Raw genomic sequence first — 15,523 nt, forward strand, 5'->3', positions numbered from 1 at the left:
GAGACTTTCCGAACCGTCTTGAATTTTCCAATTGGATGCTGGAAATGATTAGAAGAAATTGTGACTTTCTGAAGACGATAGAATTCAAAGACGAATGTAGTTTTCCTCGGGACAAGATTATTAATTTTCATAATTACCACATATGGGCTGATGAAAACCCTCACGCTATTGTCGAAACTAACCATCAAGAACAGTTTTCTCTTAACATGTGGTTCGGAGTTATTGGGGATGATTTAATTGGGCCTCATTTTTTACCTCCTCGATTAAATGGTGAGGCATACGTTCAATTTTTAAGAGAAGTGCATCCAGTACTGCTGGAGGAAGTTCCTTTGGGCGTCAGAAGGGATATGTTTTTTACGCATGATGGGGCTCCCGCTCATTTTAGTCAAGTAGCACGTCAGCATTTAACTGAAACATATGCAAATCAGTGGATAGGTTGAGGACCACCGAACTGGCCCGCTCAATCCCCGGATCACAATCCTCGCGATTTCTCTATTTGGGGCAATTTACAGCATTTGGTTTATCGTACTCCTGTTCGCGATGATTACCAGCACGCATCATCGATGCGTGCAGGGTAATCAGAGAGACTCCAGGAATATTAGAGCGAATACGTGGCTCAATGCGCCGACGTCTAGACGCATGCGTAACGTATGAAGATAGACATATTGAAGATTTACTATGACTTCTACATGTTGTGTGTTTTGTTTTTAATAAATTGGTTTTGTTTATTGCCCTTCAATCGTTTAATACAGGTACCAACTACAAAATAACAATAAATCCAGTTCGCATTTATGACGATGTATCTCTGTAGTTGTTCGTAAAATAATTTTTTGCTGGGAACCGATTTATTTTGGGCAAAAAACCCAAGAGACATTTTTTGTTTAGAATGAAACAAGCTATCGGAAATAATTTTTTAAATGGTAAACAAATAATAAGACAAAAAATTACATTGGAAATACATTTCAGAGGTTGCGTTTTCCAGCCCTTACAACCGTGGGGTAAACCAAATAAATTACTGGCTGAGTGTTTTTTTGGTCGTACAAAACGTCAGGTTGACTTCAATATTGTAAGTTTTTCAGTGCCTGTGAAAAAAACTGTTATACAAATTTTGTGTATCCGCTTCAAAGGGCTGTATCTTAACAATGAAGTTTCTATATATGAAAGATCCTATCTTTTTTTCGATGAGGAATCACCTCCTTAAATGTTTTACACTTATTCAGTTACACCCTGTAGTATGAATTGTTATCAATTTCATTGAAACTATGCGTTTTAATTACTGCTGTGAAAATTTTAACATTTGATAGCCTACTTGATCAAAGGGTACGATTCAAAGTCTACAAAAAAAACCTTAAAGCTCTGTATTTCAAAGATGACTCTAGCAAACCATCAAGTGTGCTACATTTTTAGAAGGGTAATTTTGAGCTCTATTGAAATATGAACAGAAACGATGATAGATATCGATATGCGGTTTTCACCATTGGATTTGTCATAAAATTTGACTCTCAGACACAGCCATCAGTGTTCATCTATCCAGTTTAAAAACAGGAGTTTTCCTTCAAAAGTGTCCAATTTTATCCATTCTGTACAATCCAGGGAATTGTAAACTGACATTCTTACAGAATTTCTGATATAGGAAAATATTTCTCTCGTTCAAAATTGCTGAGAATTCAATATCTGAAGATATTGGTAATAAATAAAATGAGTAACCATGGCTGCAAACAAAGGCTGAAATAATATATATTCCGTTCAGAATATTTCAGAGAAAAACATGAACAGAATCAAATTGTGAACTACTTAAATGCTAGAACAAGAGAAGGTAGAAAAGAATGATATTTTTCTAATTTTCAAAACGTCCGAATGATTGATAATGATAATGAAAAATAGAAAAAAATATACCTACATATTATATCAAGGAATATTTTTCTCAAGTATATGTGATGAGGTTATCTTTGGCTCACAAATGAAAAAAATAAGAAATACGTTTATTCATAAGCATACACATAGTCACAACCATGATTAGTATAACAACAATTAGGTGACATTATCGAGTGTCATTTTGATGGCTTCCTTCGGAGTGTTATATTGTATCTGGCCATTGGAAGTTGTTTCTTCAGATTTCTTCAAGAGAGTTTTGTGTAGTATTAGATGTATCACGCTGCACAGAACCCCGAAGGCACAGAATACTTGCAGAGCATTTCTTCCTCCTTGGTACTTATATAGAACTCCTCCGATGAAACTACCCACAGCATAACCTGGTTAAAAATTGATGAAATATTAACAAAAACTACCTTCGTGCAAGTTTTTTAAATTTAATGAATGATAATGAAGAGATCCGTGTTGGTCGAAGTGTCAGTTTTTTTGAATACTAATGCTCGATTGGCCCAATCTAACTGATATACATATAATATCATCGATAGTAATCATCGACTATAGTGCTCGCTGTTGATAGTGACGGCCTAGTCAACGTCGTTCTCAAAGAAATATGGACCGATAACGCCGTCAGCCTTAAATTCCCATTAAAACAGTGACTTTTTCGGGATGCATTGGACGCTCTTGGTGGATTGGATTGGTATCGTTCCAATTTTATCCAAAAATGCGCCTCATCGACGAAGATGATATTTCGATGAAAATTAGGGCCAATTGCCAACTGCTTCAGAGCCCGTTCACGGTGGTTTACTTTCAGTTCCTGGATCAGTTAAATTTTGTACGAGTGCAGAATTAAGTAACGACGCAAAATTCGCCAAGTTGTAGTATGCGAAAAGCCGAGTTCTTGTGAGCAACGCGAAATCGACTGAACCAGGGGACTCAAATTCATCCACCACATTGCAAATAGTAAAATGGGCGAAGCGCGCGGTACAGTGCCCGAACAGAACGCCCATTTTGATAAAACAATTTTATCATTTGTACGTGTTGTTGAATGATATATCCGTCTATGGTAATTATGCAAAACAAACTGAATGAATGACAACTAATTTGACAGATGTAGCTTCAACAAGATAGCCGTTATCACTTGTCAAAGTTAGGAAGTTCCTCTTGGAAGACCCGTTATGGAGACATTGGAAATAAGAAATAAAGTGATATTTTCAATATAAAACAGTTTTCGTTCATTTATATTTTGTTAATACTTTGGAAGGCGAATAAAAATTCGATTAGATTTGAAAATTTGATTTTTTTTGTTTTCGTTACTTCGAATTAGAGGTGAATGAGAGTTTTGATGATTTCTGGTAACACGAAAGTAAGTACATTTTAGAATTTTTCAATTAATTTTCTGTAAATTTTTCATGATTCAAAAGTTAATCTACCATTTTTCAGTTGCAAGCAAAGTGTAACCGATTTCTAATTATAATTTATATCCAAGAATTCATTGATGAATATACAGACAATCAGTTTCTGATTGTTACTATAGATTTTAAGTTTCAATGATCACATGAGAAGTAATATTTTTTTCAGATTTTCTCAATATGTTTCAATTTTTCATCTACATTCTGGGATGATGAAATCAAGAAATTGTTTTCTTGAAATTAATAACTTCCATGCTGAACAGACATTTCATTGCAGCATTTCATGAAAAAAAATCTTTTTGTTCATTCCAGCTATTTCCACAAACCTTTTTCGAAACTATATCAGTTGGTTAAAAAAAACACATGTTGATTCACTTTTTCTATGAAATCGTGGATTATTTTCAGATAACGAAATTCTGAAAACCAGAAGAAAATGTGCTCTTTACAAAAAATTACATGATAGCAACCAATATATGAAAAAAAAATCAAAGATTCAAAAGTGAGAAAATATCATACCAAAGCCATCATCCATTCCTGCCGCAATTCCTTGCATCGTGGCGGAAGCACCAGGAGGTGACAATTCGTTGGCATAAGCAACGATTGTGGTGTAAGTCAATGCGTAGGTAGGTCCCTGGAACACGAACTCAATGGGGAGTATCCACCATGGTGACGGCGCTATGGAAATGAGACCAAGGCGGAGGGCGTAGTTGATAAAACACATGCTGAAGCAGTGGACGTGTCCGAATCGCTCCAAGATCTTACCTTCGATGAAAAAAGCTAGTTAGTTTAATTTATTACGTTGAAGGTCAAAATGCATTTTTTTTTAAAACTTCATAACAATTAACGTAGGACTATATGAAGTATAACTTGTAGTGCCTCATTACTTCAGTGGTTCGGTATCTATTACTATAATATAAATGAATGACAGTATGGTTTTTGAAGGCTATTTCTACCTTCATTGGTTCAAAAGATGTAACCTATTGAAGATGTAGTTCGAACTAATAATGTCTCGTCTTTCCATTTGGATTCCAGGACATCGGCTACGGAGTTACATCTTCACCGGCAGCAGGAAGTTGCATATTTTAATGAGGATCTAGAAGTGCTCTCGATTTGGGGTGAAATTCCACAAAAATCCAATCATCGGTTTTCTCCAAGAAGATAAATGTATCCAAACCGGATATAATAATGTCAGGTCAGACAATTCCGCTTTCTGCTTCGATAAGTTTGTTGGGGGTAAAAATAGACACCAATATGTCTTGACACAATCATGTCGCTGGAATTGCAAAGCATGCTTCTCAAAAGCTTGGAACACTGTTCCGAACAAGAAAACTGTACACATTTCAGCAACTTTTAACGCTTTATAAGGCTCAGATCAGACCTTCTTTTAAGTATTGTTCTCATGTATGGAGCTTTGCTCCCAAACATACACTAAGTTGCTGGATTCCATCCAGAAAAAAGCCATCCGCCTGATTGCAGACGCGAACATCACGTACAACCTTGATGTCTCTCTTCTATAGATACTTTTACGGGAAGTGTTCAAGTGACTTGGCACATTCGATTCCACCAAGAGCGGTTCATATCAGAAATATGCAACGGACTGTGGCTGCTCATAGTTTTGAGATTGAAGTCAGTACACTAGAACTTTACTGTTCAAAAACTCTTTCATCTGGAGAACTGCGTTTATGTAGAACGTTTTTCTAAATGGATTTAATCTCCAGCGATTCAAATCCAATGTGAATCACTACTTTCGTACAGGAACCACTCTGAGAGCGCCTCAAGGATTTTCCTGTAGTGCTTGTGTTTTGTCTTGAAAAAAAAGAATGCAAAAATCAAAATTTTTTTTCAAAAATCACAATAGGCGTTGAATTAGATCTCGTTAGATTATTCTACAAAATCTTGCTGCTTTAGGCCATGCTCTTGCTGACGAATGTAATAAAATTCTTCAGCAAACCTTTATTCAGATAATGTCGAGTTTTTAATCAGAACAGTGAGGGCAGTAGCTGATGATAGCATTTGAATATGATACATTTCAACAAAAGATGGCCGTTTTGGTTTCAAATTCCTATTATTTTTTCATTAAGCTTAATTTTGCAGGATTTCTGACCTCTGAAGTGTGTATGTGGGATCGTGAGTTCAGGAATCTGAGTTGGATTTGAATCATGACGTTTAGCTTAGAGACTGTCAAAAAGGAACTATTGTTTTTGAGTTGTTCCAAAAGTTTCTCATGACATCAAGTCGGTGTCTTCAGAAAAGTGTATGTATGAGAAACATTTTTTCTCGACTGCATTTTCACTTTTGTAATCAGTCCTTGCGGATTCGAATTCTAGCGATTATGGTGAGATGAGCTAATTATAATATAGATTAGTATGTCTTGAGACCGACTGTCAGGACTTGATGCATTTGTCCTTCAAACAATTGCTGAAGCTCGGTATTTCAGACTCTTTAACGAATTCTCATGAGACTTTGGAGATACCGAATGAATTAGATACTGTTATGTTATATATTCCAAACTCCTACAAGATATTTGCGGTTGTTGGTATCGGCTCCTGAGTTGTCTATACTTGCTTGAATATTATTGTATGTATAGCATTTAGAGATGGCCCCCGCTGACTGATTTATCGAACATTGAAAGCTTCAGTATGTCCAAACGTGAGTTTGTTTACTAAATAATAAATTACAGTTCAATACTTCTTCACTACTTCAATACACTGTTCCTCTGTCGCTTCTCCATGGACTTAATAATCGGAATGATCTCCGAACTAATTTCAGAACGAATTTGTCTCTAAATTGAAAGGGTTATATTTTTAGGAGTGACTAATTTCTTGAGAAAAAAAGTTTTTGGCTTTCTACTACTTCATCTTGATACAAAAAAATGTGGGAATCTTCCAAAGAAAGGAAGGAGGAAATCAATTTCAAAAGAAGTAACTTCATACATAGATGTGTAGATCATGCAAAGAAGTAACTTTCAGACACAAACTGAAGGTAAAATTTTTACTATTCATTCAGTATACTGTGTAGAAATCTTGTGATGGATAACTGACTCAATTCCATAACGAATGTTTGGAATACAAACTGAGTAGAGAAATGTTTTTTTTTGTATAATAATAATACTATTTATTTCACTTGTTGAACAGTATGAAAGCATTATAATAAACATTTACATACCGTAACAAGGAAGACGTCCATGTATAACTATAAACAAATATATATAAATATAAAACAAAACACGACAGATACTAAACTGTACATATGAAGGTAATTAACAGTTTTTTTTATCGAGAGTAACTAATAAAACTCGTCAACGGTGTAGCAGTTTCTTTCGATAAGATATTTATTCAATTGTCTTTTGAAAATGCAGATGTTCATTGAGTCCTCAATAGAAACATCTAGCTTGTAATACAGTTTGGGTCCAAGGTATATGTGACTCTTCTGATAGAGGAAGGTTCAGTGAGGATTCGCTATCAACAACCCTCTAGTTCTAGTTGCGTATGGGTGGTCTTGCTGGTTTGCGTTAAATGTTTCTTCATTCTTATAAACGTAGAGACACATCTCATATATATACAGACCAGCAACTGTGAGTATTTCCAGCTCTTTGAATGAGCTTCTACATGAGTGTCGCCATCCCAAACTAGCAATTATTCTGACCGCACCCTTTTGTAATATAAATACTCTTTCAGCAGAGGAGCTCATACCCCAATTCAAGATTCCATAGCGCAAGTGTATAATTAAGTGTTCATATAAAAGTATTTGTTTCGCAAGAATTTTTCTTTCGTTGTTTGTTTATATGAAAGTAGCTATTTCAGGAGGACTTTTTCTTTTGTGTCTGAAAGTTACTTCTTTGCATGATCTACACATATACAGTGTGACCCATTTTTGATGGAAACACCCCCCTAAAATTTGAAGTTGTAAACCGATTTTAATAATTTTTTTTTTGAAATGTCAAGTACTAAAAGGTCTACCTTGGGACAAAATTTTAAATATTTACTAAAGTTTCAGGGCATACTACGATATTTTTTCTTAGTCGAAAATCGGGATTTTTTATTAGCAATTTTTTCATTGAAAAAATCACTACGCCACTGGATTCAGAGTGCCTCTAAACAGGTGTGATGAAATTTCATGAAAAAATATTCATAATCAACAAAGTTATGACAACTCAAAAATTCGAAAACTCACACAGCTAAAAGTCACAAAAAACACCCTATATCAACAGATATAGCCATGAGAATATTTTTTTTATGATTTCAACAATAAAGTGTCGCCAGATGAAAAAAAAAGCAAATAGCGTAAATATTTTTAATGAAAATAACGGAATAATATTCAAGTTTTCACGCAAATTAACTAAAACTAAGACCTAATATTTCAATTTAAATCTTAGTTGCCATGGAAATGATATTACAGTTTGTAGATTTAAGTGTACTATTGTAACAATATTCACCTTACAGTTCTTCGAATTATTTTGTGTCATGGCTGCAAGATTGAGTGAGTGTAAGAGAGAAAATTGAAATTTTACGCCTTTCGGGAGATGACGTTAGAAGTGCTAGAGAGGTTTGTAGAGTATTTAATGAGAGACATCCAGATCGTCCTCGTATTAGCTGCGGTACGGTAAATAAAATAAATAAAATATTCAATGAAACTGGTGCAGTATCAAAAATGATGTTAAAAAGTAATCCTGTACAAAGACGAAACAGAAATGACAGGAATGATCAAATTATTTTAGATTATTTCGGAAATAATCCTAATGCCAGTATAAGGAATGCCACTTTAGATTTGAATATTCCACGAGAAACTATTCGGAGATGTCTCAAGAAGACGAATAAGCAAGATGCCTGGAATATTGTTTATGGGCCCAAGGGGAATATTTAAACAATAGAAATTTACTAAAAAATATTTTATATACCGACGAAGTCACTTTCACTACAAATGGAGTAGTGTCATCACAGAATTGTCGCTATTGGGCAGCGGATAATCCTAACTGGGTAATAAACTGTAAAAGCCAGTATTCCCAAAAAATCAACGTCTGGTGTGGGATATTGAACGAACGAATTATTGGTCCTTTTTTTTGAGGAAAACATTAATGCGTAGAGGTTTCTAGAATTTTTTAACACAGAGTTTTGAGATGCTATTCACGAGCTGCCAATCAATGAACGATCAAATTCAATTGTCCAGTTAGATCTCATTATGCCAGAGCTGTGAGGCAATGGCTTAACGAACATTTTCCAAACCGTGGTAGTCCGTTTATAGAGTGGCCATCCAGATCTCCAGACCTCACAGTTTTGGACTTTTTTCTCTAGGGACTTCTCACACAAAAGGTTCACAAAAACCGCTCAAGAGATAGAAATGAACTTTGTGCAAGAATTCGACAGGTATGTGCAGATATTAGCCCTCAAGAAGTAAGGAACGTAATCAGAAACATTCGTAAGCCCTACGACACATTTATCGAAATACGTGGTGGATTAGTAGAGGCTACTAGAATATGAGTTAGAATTAATTGTTGCACTGAATCGAAACATTTCAATAATTGGTTATTAGTTACGTTTATTGAAATTTTTGCTTCATTGTTAGTTAGTTGAATTGTGTGAATGTAATTCCGTTATTTTCATTAAAAATATTCACGCTATTTGTTTTTTTCCATCTGGCGGCACTTTATTTTTGAAATCATAAAACAAATGATATATTGTGACTGTTAGCTGTGTGAGTTTTCGAATTTTTGAGTTGTCGTAACTTTGTTAATAATGAATATTTTTTCATGTAATTTTGGTCACACCTATTTGGAGGCAGTCTAAATCCAGTGGCGTAGTGATTTTTCAATAAAAAAATCGCTAATAAAAATCCCGATTTAAGAAAAAATATCGTAGTATGCCCTGAAACTTTAATAAACATTTCAAATCTTGTCCCAAGGTAGACCATTTAGTACTTGACATTTCAAAAAAAAATTATTAAAATCGATTTACAACTTCAAATTTTAGGGGGGGTGTTTCCATTAAAAATGGGTCACATTGTATGTATAGTTAATTCTTTTGAAATTGATTGCCTTCTTCCTTTCTTTGGAAGATTCCCAAATTGTTTTGTATCAAGATGATGGAGTAGTAGAAAGTTAAAAACCTTCTTTCCCAAAGAATTTGTCTCTGTAAATCGAAGTTCTTATATGCATATCTCAATCGAAATCTGTCGAAAATTCTTTGAACTCTTCATTGTCATTGGAGAAGTTTGCCAAGTGGCGACGGTGCCGATATGATGCTCAGTAGTGGATCATTGAGAACACTAATGGCGTGAAAATATGTATATGAATATGTATTTTGTTCTCAGATCTAATAATTAGGGGAGTGTAGGCAAACATTCAATCAAATATTATAAAATACAATATTATTATGACACCAAAATTTCACAATGCTGGAAAAGATCAACTTTGACGCTTGCTTCTGAAGTTTTTGAAAATTTCAAATAGTAAGGTACAATGAATGTATATAAAAACGAACACGTATCATTGAAAATCCGAAAAAAACTGATTATAACCTCTTTCACTTGACTGATTGTGTCAAGCAACTGAATCAATACCTGAGTGTTTTATCATTTACAACTCTCCCCTATCAATTTTGACTTATATTAATTTTTTTCAACATTGCATCAAACCCTCTTTGTTCGCGTAATAGTTTATTCGAGAACGACGTATATTCAATTCTTTTTCATTCATGATAACACCGAGATATCTATAGTTACAATGCCATTTTGGGTATTAACTAAAATATGGAAAGCTCATTAACGCTTATTCTCTTATTAACCGTAAACTAATGACGACACATATTCACCAAATTAGAACAATGAACTAAATATCGAATTGATAAGGAGACAAATTTCACATATTAGAATACTAATATTGATTTGTTCATTGGTGATACGAAAATATACGTGGACTATTCAAAAACTAAGGTGAATGTTCAATTGAATATTTTCTTAAATTGGTACACTCGTCTCGAACATATGTTTAACAGTTGCAGCTGTTTAGCGTGGTCAGTTTGTTGGTGAAGGCATAAAAGGTAGAAGTGTTTTGCGTGCTCCAAAATTTTCCGGGAGTAGACGGAATAAGATACTTGTGGAGACCAGTGACGAGGACTAGGCAGATGTAGCTGTACTTTTTTCAGTTTTTGAAAATGGCTTCAAAGCCGAATTGTGAAACAAATACAAACTTCAAACATGATTCAAGCCGGATATCAAAATATATATATCTGGTTTCATCAAACCAATTTTCACCGATGTGTCAGATTACCTCCTTCATTATCAATATTCAATAAAAGCTAAACGAAAATTTTGATCACCTGATATCGAGAAGAATATCACTTCTCCTCCTAAAGTTTCGGCAGCTACTATCAAACCTTCCAGTAATTTTATATTTGTTGTGTGGGTGGTTTCTGCTAAGTCTTCTAAATACCTGAAAATCAATGAACATGCTACAGTCGCTTAGGTAACGCTTAAATATGAAAAATGAGAAATAAAACTATCTATTATTTTTACCACTTTCATTTGTACCTAACGTTACTGCAGTTTGGTCCTAAGATGACATTTTCAAACTAATACATTAAAACTGTTAGCCTTTATATAACTAAACACCACTGTAGGTAATAAACACAGGTACTTAACTCGATTAAGTACCTATTCTGAACCACCTTTCATGTTCTGTATGTTCTTGAGAAATTTCGGCCACATTTTTTGGCCACATAAGCATGAACATTGCTGGTGCAACCTGTTAAATGATCAAATCGATCTAGTTTACTCATCGGTTTTCAAATTAGCGTATCCACATTGTCACAGGTAAACAAAATACAGGTACTCACTTGAGTTAAGTACCTCTGTTATTAACTACAGTGTTGTTTACTTATGTAAGGGCTAACATTATTATTTATTTTCAGTTATATTGTATTAGTTTGAAAATGTCCATATAGGACGAAACTGCAGTAATGATAGTTACAAATAAAAGTGGTGGAAAACAAATAAAGTTTCATTTCTCATTTTCATGATGATCTCCTACCACGTAGTAACGCTACATCAATCGATTTCTTTGAGGCATATTTCGATCTATTAATAAACATTCTTCTATTGATTTCGTACAATATTATATCCATTATAATTCTCAAATGAAGAAATATAGGTGACTTCCAATTCAAAATTTGCTGATTTACGAACATCTTACCAGAATAAGTAATATATAATGAAACTATCCACAATCCCAGCACATACTGCAAATATCATGAAAGTAAGGACATTCCTGTTGTTCATCAACCGTCGAAGATCTTTGAAAATATTTTCAGGAGCTTCCATAATTGGTAGCTAAAAAATATCCACTGAAATGATAACATACTCGTAAATAAAAAAGAATTGTCTAATTCATCATATTTATTATAAATTTTTTGAAAAATTAACATTATTCGTTATTCGTTCATCTTCAAGAGAAAGAGGAAGTTTAATCTTCAAGAGGAAATTTAATCTTCCTGTAATATTCATTATCATCCATGATAATAATCAAACATTTTTAACAACCATTTTTCAATTCAAAAAACGTTTCGCTAACACTTTAACTTTATCGGCAGCTTCTCAGTCCTCCAGCTGAATTTACCAAAGAGATGGGGATTGACTGAATGACCTTGGCTTTCCTCTCTGCGATATGAAATCAAGAGTAGAAGTTTCTTCGTTCTCCAACTCTTGAACAAACACAGGAGGCTGAGTGATGCAGCCAGGAAGCAACTCATCGCCTCCTGAAGACTAGGATATCTTAGGAGTCTAACTTACATCAAGTCCTTGAGCAGCAGAAAAAAAATCTATAGTAGGAGAGGAAATCAAAATATTTTTTCCTATTCTAATTTTGTCTTTCTTCAGAACAGGTACCACCTTATCAAAATTATAGATGAAGCCATTCGTTTGTTTCATGCCATTGAGTTGTGTTGGTCTTGAATATTTTCACAGTGTTCTTTGTTTCCCACATATATCTAAGAAGTCTGCTCATTTTCAAATTAAGTTATAGTTTTAACTTGGAAAAACTCTTTTACAACTCTTACAACATTGAAAAACGACAAGTTACACAGTTTGTGTTAGATACGTTTTATAAAATTCATTGTTACAAACTCAGAAGAAGAATTGAATGAATCTCAAAACTCTGGCAAAAACATTTTTTTGGATAATTTAATTTTGTTACGCAACAAATATTTTTAAATATAATTCATTTGGATCGCTAGACTATTTTACTCAAACGATGATTCACTCAAACCAGAGGTGAAAAAACCCTGCATGGCTGAACCCAATGTATCGTCAGGAATGCCTGATGATCTCTTATAGGAGGATTGTGGCAGGCATCAAGGTGGAAATAGAACATTCCATAATCTCAATAAGGTACGTTTCCAGAGCTACAATCTGAGGGGATCAGAAGAACGTTTTTTGGCTGGTGGATTCTTCACTATGAATTATGTCCTTGTTAACAAATCAGGTTTTCAACATTCGCCAGAGTTCATTCCTTACCAGCTGACCTGAAGGATCACTCAGCTTCGTTTTATTAAACTTTTGTGAGTGATTAGACAATCATCGAATGAACCAAACTGTGTTTCATACTAGACCAAAATTATTATTTATTTACCAGTGAAAGTTGAATATTAGAAACGACTGAAAATATGACATTGATATTTTACCTGCAACTTGACACAAGCAAGGAAGTCTAATAAGAAACAGAATAACATCACAACCACTGCCGGTTTATATGTGATTGAAGTCCCAGAGAAAACATCAACAGCGTAACCAGCTATCAGTGCGGAAATTCCAAAGCCTATCGTACCCCAAACTCGCTGGTGCCCGTAATCATATTGTTCACCTGAAATTCGATATTGTTGAAATATAAAATATTTCTTTACATTAGGCTTTCGATGAAAATGAAACACTGGATAATTTCAGAGACGTGGAGATAATTCTGGACATTACGAATTTCTTATATGCGAAAAATGATCATTCACACTTGATTTTTGATTATGCAAAATAATACGATAATTTTGAAGAGTACTAGTAGTACTAGAAACGATAAAAATTCAGACATGAGCGAGCGCCAAGAACAAGTGGGATATGGGTTGCTGGCGATTGACATGTTGCCACGTGCGAATACTTATGCGCACTTGTGAGCGTCAAAAGCTGAAGTTTACGTGGAATGTATTTCATAGCAGCTTGACAATACTGGGTCGGATTCTTGTTTTCATGTGCTCATGTTGAATAGTTACTTACGCTGGTTTGCACTAGTTTCGACTTTTGACGGTTGTTGTCCGTATAGGTATAGTTTAAGTAAACGATATTGTGAATATTTAAAGTTGGCGGCACTATCAAAGGCCAGAAAAACTGATACATAGAAAGCCGAACTAGTCCACGAGGACTGTAGACTTGGCGGTTCGTATTGGATAATTTTTACTGAAGAGTCATAAAATTAAATTGGAAGTCATGTTACGGTGACGAACAGAAATAGGGGAAGTTTATCGCAGTCGTGTTCAGTTCAGGAACTGATCGCGATTTAAGTGTTGAAATTCGATATTGGTGCAATCCAAAATTTTTGTTATCTGTTTAAAATGTGACGCCCTTGGACAAGAACTAATATTAATAACGAGTGTGATAACAACGCAGACTTTTTCCTGTGTAGTGATTCCAATAGCGCTGGTGAACAATGCGAAAAATAGATATCAGTGAATAAGATTCGGATGCATTTGAATATTGAAACACAAACAGTATGTTTCATTGTATATACATCTCAAGTTTGGTTTGGAGGAAAACAAACTATTACAAGCAACTTCAGATTCGACCGAAATTCCTTTCTCAACTGAACGTAAAATAGTCATAAACGAACCTTATGAATGCAAGACGCGATGTGATACAGGACTATCAAAACCTTCAGATTTTCATGTAAAAACAATATTCGACAAAAGCAATGAGATTCCTACAACTGAAATCATAAGGAAGACATTGAGTACTTCCGGCCATAATGTGAGCTGCTGTGACAAAACTCTTCAGAATTGGATAAAGAAACTAGGATTCAGATTTGAAATAATAAACAAATGTCAAGCAGTTATGGAAAGCAGAAAAATAGTGGAATTGCGTTACAAATACTCAGAACGAATAACTAAATATAGACAAGAACAACGGCAAATTTTCTATTTGAACGAAACTTGGTATGACACTCACGACACAGTTACGAAAGGGTGGACTGATGGTTCGAGAATGTGTACGCCTAACATGCCTGCAAACAAAGGATCGCGACTAATCATTGTGCGTTGCGGAAGAAGTGAAAGATGGGTTCCAAATTCATTGAAATTATGTGGAAAAACACTTGAGGACTGCAATGTTGAGTATCATAAGAACATGGGAGCTAATATTTTCGAGAAATGGTTTGCAAACACATTGATCCCAAATTTGGATGCGAATAGTGAATTAGTTCTTGACAACGCTTCGTATAATTCCCGACAGCTCATTAAGGTACCGAATAAAAATTCGAGGAAAGTTTTTTAATGAATAACAATTTGTATTTTTTTTTGTCAACTATTAACGCGCACGGAAGTGACACTACTTTTTTTTTTAATATTTGAATTTTCACTTCTGAATACTATAAATATAATTGAATGGTTATTCACCCGATAAGTAATTACTACTTACCAATGACGTCGAAACAAATGGCGTCGCTAATAGAGTTGACAACATTGAAACCAATCGATCCCAAAGACATGAGAATAACAAAGCTCCAAAACGTCAGTGACTTGTACAGACATCCATTATTATTCTCAAGGTCTTCTGTGCATTTCATGTCGCAGGCAAAAATTCTATCTTGTTTGTGTTCGCTTTCTTTCTGCAGATAGCAGAGTAAAAACTTTTCAGTAGAATTTGGAGAGTTCAAAGATTTTAGGAGGAAAGTTTTTGGTGTTTGCAAGCATTCCGAAGTACATATCACTTTTGATATGTTGCCATTACAGTCTTGTGCTCTCAATTCTTCCTGAAATAAAAAAATTATACAATACATTTAAGATGAACATTTATTCATTCTGAGGTTTGATACTGATCTTCTAGTAACAGTCCTCATATTAGGAATAATGGAGTTATTTTTGTAAATATATGAAATGATGCCATATGAAACGGAGAAGGTACGCTTGCAACGTCTTATGGACCAACAATGACCTGTTTTCTGATGAAAAATCCGACTATCGTGATGACAAATATATCGCTTAGAATCATGATAA

General features: G+C 34.5%; 1 protein-coding gene across 2 annotated transcripts in view; it reads right to left on the reverse strand.

Annotated features, from left to right (window-relative positions):
- Window positions 1-1,968: 1,968 nt before the first annotated feature.
- The window catches only part of LOC111503224 (major facilitator superfamily domain-containing protein 6), a 103,188-nt gene continuing 89,633 nt past the window's right edge, over window positions 1,969-15,523 (reverse strand). For both annotated transcript variants that reach the window (XM_074169701.1, XM_074169700.1), the window contains 6 exons: window positions 14,946-15,279; window positions 12,953-13,131; window positions 11,467-11,603; window positions 10,595-10,707; window positions 3,798-4,043; window positions 1,969-2,252 (listed from right to left, as the gene is read on the reverse strand). In XM_074169701.1, the coding sequence (XP_074025802.1) occupies window positions 2,032-2,252; window positions 3,798-4,043; window positions 10,595-10,707; window positions 11,467-11,603; window positions 12,953-13,131; window positions 14,946-15,279 (1,230 nt within the window). In that variant the 3' untranslated portion in view covers window positions 1,969-2,031. The remainder of the gene's footprint in view (window positions 2,253-3,797; window positions 4,044-10,594; window positions 10,708-11,466; window positions 11,604-12,952; window positions 13,132-14,945; window positions 15,280-15,523) is intronic.

Source organism: Leptinotarsa decemlineata, unplaced genomic scaffold (genome assembly GCF_025532065.1).
Source record: "Leptinotarsa decemlineata unplaced genomic scaffold, Ldec_3_MD MMD2_P_RNA_scaffold_5, whole genome shotgun sequence".
Taxonomy (NCBI): domain Eukaryota; kingdom Metazoa; phylum Arthropoda; class Insecta; order Coleoptera; family Chrysomelidae; genus Leptinotarsa; species Leptinotarsa decemlineata.